Source organism: Bacillus rossius (assembly GCF_032445375.1).
Source record: "Bacillus rossius redtenbacheri isolate Brsri chromosome 9 unlocalized genomic scaffold, Brsri_v3 Brsri_v3_scf9_2, whole genome shotgun sequence".
Taxonomy (NCBI): Eukaryota; Metazoa; Arthropoda; class Insecta; order Phasmatodea; family Bacillidae; genus Bacillus; species Bacillus rossius.
Window position 1 is genome coordinate 26,088,889 of NW_026962013.1, and position 10,568 is coordinate 26,099,456.

General features: G+C 40.6%; 1 protein-coding gene across 1 annotated transcript in view; it reads left to right on the plus strand.

Annotated features, from left to right (window-relative positions):
- Nucleotides 1-10,285, plus strand: part of LOC134542974 (uncharacterized) — a 48,864-nt gene extending 38,579 nt beyond the window's left edge. The window contains exon 3 of the mRNA XM_063387611.1: nt 8,866-10,285. Within this exon, the coding sequence (XP_063243681.1) occupies nt 8,866-9,323 (458 nt within the window). The 3' untranslated portion in view covers nt 9,324-10,285. The remainder of the gene's footprint in view (nt 1-8,865) is intronic.
- The last annotated feature ends 283 nt before the right edge of the window (nt 10,286-10,568 follow it).

Consider the following 10,568-nt stretch of genomic DNA (forward strand, 5'->3'; position numbering starts at 1 on the left):
CCGGGGGCAGAGACGACCTCCGCGCGTCATTAGGGGAAGTTCTCCAGCGGGAGGTCGCGCCGCGAGACGGGACCTTAATTTTTTTTTTGTGTCCCGGCCCGTGGGAGCGGTCAGCGGCGCCGGCGTTTGCTTGACTCCTACGTCACCACGCGCTCTTGTGTAACTAACTGGAGGAACACAAGGAAGGGAAGCCTTCGTTTCACAGACGAGAGAGCCACACCCGAATTCCCCGAAGTTCATTCTCGTTTTTTTTTCCCGTTCTATCTCAGTATCTTTAATGTAGCTATCCTAACCAAATCAACCGTCCACAATGTTTTAAAGTATCTATAATGTAGCTAACCTAACATAATTGTCCATTAGTTATCATGAGTAACAATGAACAAAAAAAAACCGAAGATGCACGATCAGCCGTTTGGCTCTCTCGTCTGTGAAAATAAGGCTTCCCCACAAGGAACGTCGCTACCGAATTTCAAGTCTGTAGGATACACACACTTGAAGAGAAAAAACCGGGAAATTTTGATTTTAAAATCCCCATTGATTGCACAGTTTCGGTGCATCGAAAAACCGGGACGCCAGTCTTAACCTTCAGTTTGTGGGAAGGCAGGTAGGTAACTACTGGGCAAGACGTGACGGACGCGTCAAACGGCAGCGCATCACGAATTCGAGGCAACGTCATCTTATTGACGAAGTTCTAAACTGAACAGTTAATTAGCGCCTTTAGTTTGCTAGCAGCCGCGAGCTTCAACAAGCGGATGGTTCTCGCCATGGAGGAGAAGGATACGAAGTCTCGTGACCTTACTATATGACTGTGTGGCGGACATAAATTCAATACTTACTGTTTGTGCGTCAATGACCTACCTCCTATGATTTTCTATTATAAAAATGAATTTACCCCTTTTTCACTTCCGTAGGTACGGAATTTTATAATTATAATATGTAGTCTATGTCACTCTCAGACACATAAATTATTTAGACAATATGCAAAATATCATGGTGATCACTTCAGACCCAATAGAACCTTGGATTATTTGGTTCCGTTCCAGCCTCAGTGTCACAGTGTGGGGTTGTTTCGTTTAGAGAAAGTTTGCGACCACGTGTCCCACGGCGCGCGGAAAGAGTTGGAAAGCGACGCGGTCTGGCGCCAGCACACACAGCGATTTTGCCTCTTGGGCGGAGAATCGTAGCAACGAACACACGATTTCTCTGCTCAACAAGGAAAAAAAAATATATCGTTTTTAGTTAGGATTATAAATTTTTTAAATATGTACTAAGCTTTTTTAATTACGTAGAATATTTTTTAATGCCCTTTGTGTACTCATGAAATGCATACAGGAATTTTTGCGTTCAAAGAGGACATAATCATTTTTTTTTTTAACTTTTTATATATACCACCATATTTGTACTAACTGAAGTCTGTATTGACGAAATATTTAGAGTATGTATGTATATGTGTGGTGTTTCTTCAGAGTAAAAACTGCAACCTATCATGTTCAAATTGAAAACGAGGAATTAATAATACAGTTAAAATATCTGAAACTTTTTTTTTGTTTTCCAATAAGCCCCACGTTTTCTTAATTCACTAATTGGAGTCGAGTGCAAAAATTAGGTTACTGGGAACTGAAATATTACCGATAATGTTTACTGTTCTATAGAGTTTACCATGTGGTTCCCGACTTCTGATGTAAACTTTATTCACAAGCACGGTGATTCCAAAAAGTCTTTTCAGTCGGTTTAATTTTCTTTTTGCTGCTGAAGGATCATGGGACGTTTAAACAAGCACTATCCTGAATGACGTGGTTTTCCTTGGTATAGAGTGCACTCTCGCTCTGTCTGACAGCGCTTCTGTTGAGCTAGATAACAGACTGCAGTTTTTATCGCCTTCTAACCCCACTCCCGCATCCGGTGCGAGAGCACACACTATTTTTGAACACGGCGAAGAGGAAGGAAAATAGACTACAAAACGAGCTCAAGCACTAGGTACCTACTTCACGAAGTAGTGCTTGGTGCCAAAACATGTCTCCAATTATTAGTTCCAGCTTTTCAACTCAACTATTCACAAGAAAGGTTCGCACTTATAAGTGAACAACACACGCAGAGCACATTTCCTTATCTTCCAAAGTTCCGCTAACTTATTCACTGAACGTTCGTGGTTGCATTTGTCGTGTTGTGTACACGACACGGTTGCGCTTCTCATTTTAGTGCGACGTTTGCTGATGCTTCAATCACGGCATCGCCTCTAAGCGCAAGGCTGTGGACTTGCGCGCAGTCTTCTCGACGTGCATACTGCCAAGTATGAGATTTGAGCGGTAACCATAACATGATATGGCTGAGAAAGTCCCTTGAGTGATTTAAATCATCTTTACCGTAGGAAGTTTTATGTCTAAAAATTTAATTTTTTTCTGATTATTCGCGTTTTCGCCACTTTAACACTTCTTAAAATGCAGTTTAAAATCGAAATACGGGAACAGAACTTCTCATCCGCCCTCGGCGTATTCTTAAATGATTTTCGTAAACAGACACCACTCGGACATATTGAGTGATTATGTCACGTGTTTTTTTCTGAAGCTTTGTACACCGCATGTGTGCCCAGCGCTGACTAACTGGGCTGCGAACATTGCCAACGTAACGTCTTCCGGAAGTTGTCTTCAGCGGCATGCAGAAGTGACACAGGCGGCTGATGCTGTACAGCAGCAGCCAAAAAGTCGTGAGAATTTAAAAATAATCAGAATATGCTTTCTTTATTTGTAACGGTTCGAAAAATTAAAGAATTATTTGTTTACTACGTAAAATAATTTTATTGGGTTTACTCATTCATTTTATAGTCAATACAAATAATTATCAAATGCAAGTAAGTCATATTTTTTTTCCTATTAGGATTGATGTTATTCTCGAATTTAAAAACGAGCGTGAAAAAAACTTTCAATTCAAATCTTTCTTTCTCACTATAAACAGCGTATGAGCCAAATAGGATAGGGAAAATGGGTCACAGAGAGTATTGTACAACAGGAAACAGTTTAAGGAGGGAGGAGAAGGGGGGTATGATGTTTAAAAGTATTTTCCACGTGCTATTTTCCAAAGAAGGAAAGAGAGATACTGTACATTTTACTTTACAAGCGCGATTTCTTACAATACAGCAACACGTGTGTCTTTCGGGGCGAATGTTAATCTCTTTCTCTCTCTCATCCCCCCCCCCCCCCCCCCAAATCCTTTCCTGCTACCAGAATCCAGATCAAATCAAAAATAAAGCGCAAAAAAAAAATATCTGGGTCAACCCCCGCAGACAAGAAGGTTTTTCTTTAGAGGGTGGATGTTCAGGTTTGGGGTCTCTCCAGCACGTAGCTCTTCCGCGTTGTGCCACTTACGTCAGGCGAGTGACGTAGAAGGTTTTGTGTGTGGAGGGAGTGGGGGGGGGGGGGAGTGTTCGGGGAGGGGGTAAGGAAAACTGGGGAAAACCGCGGGAGGTTCGCGCCGCACAATGGCGGCAGCATCCTCCGAGAGAAGTGGGTCGTCTCGGTGGATTGTTGCAGCTCCCATGCGTGCTTCAACGGAGCTTGCGGCGCACCCCCTCCCCGCTGTCTTGCACGGCAGGAAGTGCAGCCGGTCGAATGTGCACGGCGGGGCGGCTCGCATGGCGCCGCACTTGGGTGAACTTCCCGGTGAAGTGCGTCAGGCCTCGGTGAATGTTGATCGAAAGGAAAGAAGTTGTTCTCGTCGGCCTAGTTTATTTTTAATGTGAGGAGCTCACAATCTGCCCTCGTGAGAGCAAACATTCGAAAGTAAAAAAAAAATTAAACTAATATTTCTGCTATACTTATGTCTTAAACGAGAATGTTTATTTTGAACCTGTATAAAACTTATCCCACTGAATATTTTCATAACTTGAGTCAGATTACAAGGTTCTTTGTGATCGTTTTCTTCATTAATTTAATCACTGTTTAATTTTTCTTCTGGCTCTTAAAATAAAAGACATTTTGAAAACCATTAATTATTATAAACACTTTAATTTAGTCTTAACATAAGATAATTTATTTCGTCGCATATTTTTATAATTTCTTTAACGCAGAACGAGTAAGTTGCAAGGACATCATGGTTTCACATCCGAAGCGGGTATGTCATTTTTGGCTTTCCAAACATTCAAGCTAAAATAATGTACAAAGGAAACTAAACACGATTCCAAGAAGATTTTTTTTTATGACAGTGCAAATCATAAGTTTCATTACACGTTATAAAAGGTCCTGAAATAAAATAAATATTTTAGACACACTCACTCATTTGGCTTGTAAATTTACTCGTTCCTAACTACACAATACCATTTAAATAAGGTAGGTATACACATTTTATAGCTGATTACATTTGAAGAAATTAGTTCACTCAACATAAATGTATTTACCGAGCTAAAAAAATATATATTCTCCCGGTACACGAGTAAAAATGCTCCGTGCTGAACATGCTATTTGCTATGCAAATGGAGCAGCCAAAGAAGGAGAAAGAGGGGGGTGGAGGGAGGAAACCGTAAATAAATTTGGGAAGGTTGGAATTTTTTTCCTCTGTTGCACGACCTTTTAAATCCTTAGTTCTTTTGTTGGAGCTCGAAATGCATAATGTTGGTCATACCCAGACGCTCGGGAAGAGCGAAAAGAGGAAAGGCCCCCCCCCCCCCCCCCATTTCACACTCTTTTTTTATCTTCCTAGAAGAGAGAGAGAAGGCTCTAAGAGAAAAGAGAAGTATTGAATGGTGGAGGAAGAACAAGAAAGGGAAGGAAAAAAAAGTATGTTGACCAGGCAGAAAGGAAAACGTGAAAGAAGAGGGAAAGAGGCATCTCTTAGAAATTCTTTCTCTCCCTTTTCGGAAATCAACCCCTCACATTACCCCCTCCCCCTTTTTTTTTCCGTTTCCAAACAAAAGACCTAAGCTCACGTGCTACATGTTATTAATTATTTATGTACTTGAAGATTTGGAGCAGCACACATATACCTATACACCTACCTACCTACCTTCCTCTTCCGTGCCAAAAAGTGGGCAGGTATATAGCCACAAGTGCATCATGGGTTGGGATCCTTTCAATGGTGCCAACCCTACCTAACTCTCTCTGCCCCCCCCCCCCCTTTCCAAATCCCACTACCCCAGCTTCCCTACATCTCGCTTTCATCCGAACAATTATGCTAATGCGGCGCTCCTGTTCCGATGTAGAGCGCAGCGGGAGAGCGAGGCTGTCAGTTTCGGAGAGAAATGGTTCTACGTTTCGTGCCGTTTGACGCGGGAAAATGGCGGCGGCCCCGTAGCGCTTTGCATGCGCCCTCGTCGCCCCGTGCGTTGAGAACCGTGTCTGGTGCCGCCGTCGTGTTCGCGAGGCACACGGCTTGCGGCGGGACGTCCGTTGACGTCCGACGTGACTTTCTGACTGTCATCACGGCTTGCATTTGTTTGCTGCGTGAACAATCGCTGGAGACCTGAAAAATTCGCGGATTCATTTAACGAAATGCCAGAATCCAAACAACTGTGCCTTTATATTGCTTCTGTGATTGGCTTACAGTTTAGCTGAAGGACTTTGAGCCAATGGAAAACCTTCATAAAAAAAAAGTATGGAATCGCAAGTGTCCCACTTGACAGGTGTTACGAATCAATAGCCAATGAGCAAGTGGCGTTTGCCTGAGTATGTAGGGGGTTGTGGAGTCTATCCTAGAGGTAATCGAAAGCGCGAATGTTTCCAGTCTCTAATAATCGCACCGTGCCCTGCTCCTTCTGGAGCAAGTATGCATATTGCGAAACTTCGCGAATGCCACAGGTGATTTTATGCATTTATTTGTCAAGGATTTTGATAAACAATGTATAGGTTTTTATAGCATATTATTCTTTGACTCATATATCAAACAAATGCACTATTGAGAACAAAAATTTACACCTGGCGCCAGTAACTTTGATGGGTATTTTAGCAGTGAATTAAATCACTTGAATACAGCATGAGGAAAACTTATAAAAGTTTCACTACAGCAATTGCTTGAATAGTGTCAGTGACTAGAGTAAAAAAAAGGGGGGTTGTCTGTAAAGACGGTCTACGGTCGATAATTTTACGTGATAACGTCATAAGAAAACATTGATAAAAAAAATGCATACTTTTTAATTTTTAAATATTATTTACAGTTTTTGCAAATTTAAATTTAAATAATTTGTTTAAATATAATCACGAACAATTAGTTAAAAAGCCCGCCTTAACCTGTTTGATAGTATAGAAGATTTTCTCGCACGTTGGTTGGCCGGTTCTTGCACGCTCGGCTCAGGCGGAACGTGATAATTTTTCGTGCGTGCAGCCGGCGTTCATCGATTTATAAGACGTTATCGCGTCAATAAAACAGTATAAACTGCATGTAATTTTATAAATTTGTCATACAGACTAACCTGAAAATAATGTGTTAGTGAATTACATAAAATTAAAAATTCTGTAAAACTAAAAACATGTTCACTTTATTATTTTTACAAAGAAATATATTAAATGATATAATGAACAGGTTGAACGGTGTTTGTTGTGCAAGGCACTTTGTAAAACATTCAGAGCGAACGCCTGTATGTTTCTAGAAATTGTTTCGTCCTTTTGCTTTGTACATCTGTGGTCTTGTTTTTTTTTTTTACTGTTATTGGAGTTGCTGTAGGTAATTTTTAATAATCTCTGCATGCTTTGTGTTCCTATTTGAAGACCTATAAAACTTTCCGCCTTGTTTCTCGTTTAGTTATGCATATCTATGTAAAGTTATATGAACTATAAATCGGCGTAGTAAGATAGAATTCACTTTTTGGAAGTGAATTATTTTTGCCCTGAGATAAATTATAGTACATCAATATCACGTTGTGTAACAATCAGAACTGTCTTTAGAGTCTTGGCAATATTCTTTTATCTATTGTGGACTTATTTTATTATTTCTAACTCTAATCTAGTTCCATGTCTTGTCTCGAGGTTACGTGTTGTATCTGGTCTGGAATGTACACACACATGTCATGTGTAATACGTCATCTCGAAAAAAATTCCTTTCATTGCAGCCATAAAGAGGACGCCAGTACTAATGTACCGAGCCATCTATAAGGCGTGTGTCCCGGCCTGCCCTAAAATAGTCAAACATCTCATTATGCGGCGTGACGTCTGCTGGTCAGATGCACTTTCGAATTGATGATCGTCTTGTCTACAAAACTATTGCTTATTCACTTTGTATGTGTCAGATGGTTCGTTACAATGGTTGTTATATATTATCTTCCCGGTAGTTCCCTACTCAGGCCCTGACAGTGATATCAATTAAGAATTATGTACGCAATTCAGTTCGTGTTGGAAAGTAGCTACTCTGTGTTACATAACAGTAATTTTCCATACTATAAGCTAATCACTTTTGAAATAGATTGCGTGAAATGTGTCATTTAAAACATCTAGTATTGTTGAAGAATCTTGGGCCTAGTTTTTTTTAATACAGAGCGAAGAATTCCGTCACCTTAACACAGAATAAATAATTTTATAATTTTTTAGAAAAGGTAGTAGTCATATCACTGAATTGCTGTACTATCTCAACATTTTTTTGTAGTGTTTCAGTTGCTGCTATTGGAACGCGTAAGTGTAACAAGTTCAATTTCGAGTACATGTAAACATTTTAGAAGCAATATATATATATATATTATTATTTCCATTTACATATTACCTAGTATGAAACTGACTTTTTAGTTACAGTCTTTGTTACTCTTCTTTTATTTAAATTTTTGTTCATACGGAAAACATAAAAAACGATTCACATTCTTCTTCATCTCCTTTTTTAAAGACTTTTAGTGCGTATTGCCGAGAGAGCCCTGTCCATTACCTTTCTTGCGTTATTTTTTGGAGACATCTGCACTGCTTTGCAAGTTATGACCACTTGTTTATGGAGTCACACCCCTTGCCGGTAGGTTATTTTTCACACTCTCGCCCTTGAATTTAGTATAGATCTTTCCGGTATTAGGCATAGTTTATAAACTACGCAAGATATAAAATGTTCAGCTACCAAATTTTAGAGTACCGGTTTATAAACCAAGGCTCAATAACACAAGTATTGCTAAACTTCCAAATTTCTTGCCTTTTGGCTTCAGTTTTCTACGACCATATTCGTAGAGAAGTGTACCGAAATGTGGACGCAGATGTCATGTGTCATATAAGCCCACGATGTTCTTTTTAGTATATACATCATGTTAATTTTTTTATTAAAGTTTTACACTGTGAAAGAAAAGAACACTTATAAACGAAATTATCGGAAAGTTCTTTTTGTTTCATTGTAAATACAACTTTTCAAAGGAAGCCCTAAGTAAAATTATTTATTCTACTTTTTTTTTTTTTAATTTCATGTTACAGGGTTGGTGCCGTCTTGCGACATGCGTGCTTGCTTTATAAATAATGACTGCGATATTCTTGAGTTGGTTGCGTTCCTTAGCCGTTGTAGTCTGCAGTGAATTTGGCGTAAACATTCCATGTAAAACTGTGACTCGTTACTTTATCACAAGTTTCTACTCTCTAGTTTTTTCTGGGAACTCACTGTGCACTATAATCATGGTGTGTGGGTGTCTGTTCTGAAGTTTGAAGTCAACTGGTCATCAGTTAGATAGCAAAAAAAAAAAAAAATCGTAGCTGCATAATGGAGGATATTCTATAAATTTGTTTGTTAGCTTGAAAAGAAACTCGCTAGGGAGTCGGGAGAAGTTAGCGTCAAACTTTACTGTGATAAAAAAAACTTGTTTCGCCGTGCAGATGATAAGAAAAGGGATTGCGAGGCTTCGTTCTCAGTTGAATATGGGAGGGATTGTGCACACCGCACGGCGCGACGCACGATGCTGACCCTCGCCCGTCCTTGTTTCTGCCGCAGACATGGCCCAGAGGCTGACGAGCATCCTGGGGCAGGAGCCGCCGCCGGCGGCCAGCGACGACGACGACGAGGACTACGAGGACTACGAGGACTACGAGGACGAGGACGGTTCCCGGAGGTCGCCGCTGGGCGGCGGCAGCACCGAAGACGAAGCCGCGCTGCTGCGGCGCGACCGCAGCCTGGTGCTCGCCGGCTACACCGAGTGCATGGACGAGGCGATCCGCTACCTGGTGGAGGAGGAGCGCTACTCGGCCGAGCACCCGCTGGTGCAAGGCCTGCGGCAGCACCTCGTGGACGGGCAGGAGCGCGTGCTGGGCGCGGCGCAGCGGCTCGACAACTGCAACAACAACAGCAGCAACAGCAGCAACAACAACAACAACGGCGGCGGCGAGCCGGACGTCAGCCTGGTGGCGCTCCTCGCGGGCACCATCCTCAACGTCAGGCAGCCGTCGGTATAAGCCCCGCCTGTCCCCCCCCCCTCCCCAAACCCCTCACCCTCCTCCCCTTGTACATATCCACAAGACTGAGGACTAAAACAGAACAAAACAATTATAGTGCATTGTGTACGAGTGTCAAGACTTAAGGTATGCCTTGTCCCATGCCAGTTTTTTTTTCTTCTTTCTAGTTTCTCGAGATTTTTACCTCTTAAGGCCGTGCTACTTGAGTGGAAATAGCTTATTAAATTCGCAACAGCCATGGAAAAAACACTTATTTACAATGTAAAATGTTATTGAAAAATTTGTGCTACTTTTACCTTAGCATTTTACTGGGAAATGAAAGCAAATTAAAAAAGACTATAAATTCGTAATATTAAAATATTTCCATAATATCACATCCAAGTAAGTTTTATGATATTGATTGGTGTTATCAAATAAGGCAAAAATATCATACAACTTTAAAAGTTTTATTAAAACGTATTTTGTAGTTTTGTTTAATATGGAGCTAAAATATTACTCTGGAGGCGTTATGCCGCATTATAACGGCTTTGTGTCGAACGGTCTAGGAAATACATCAGGCAGCACCTTCGTCGCAGCGCAGTTTGAGAAGCTGCAAGAAGTAACAAACAAAAAATAAGCATCACACACCTGTACATACGTTTATTTTGTATATCTCATTCTGATACTAAGATGTCAGCAGCGGAGTCTGAAGATAGCCGCCACATGTCATGGTGGGAATACACGGGAAACTGAGGGAAAAAAATTACGTGAGACTTGGTATACTCCCGCTAAAGCAATTCGTGCACGAACACACCATGGTTGTGACAGATTATTACTCAGAGTTTTGTCAGACAAAACTAAAGTGCATCTGACAATTGTTGAAAAACGAAGGAGATTGTGTTTACGCTTGTTTTGTTGTTTACGATGTAAATTATTTTAATTTTTTTAGTTTGAAATATATTTTGCTCTCTTGCCAAGAGAAACTCTTGTAAAATGTATTTGATTTGTGAATGATGCCCTGTTGTAATTAGTTTAGAAGAACCTGAAGGGAGAAGTTACACTGCAAGTGATAATACTTAGTGACTTTACAGTTGGATTTATTAGTTTATGGTCTTGCACTAGAACCTTAACATTCGGACAATTTCAAATTAACAATTTAACAATGAGCCAGTATCTTGTTGCCAAAATACAAGTATTGCACTTAAAATGAACCACTAGTCGTAATACCTGAGAATTATAATTTAGTTTTTGTACTGGAAAAATACT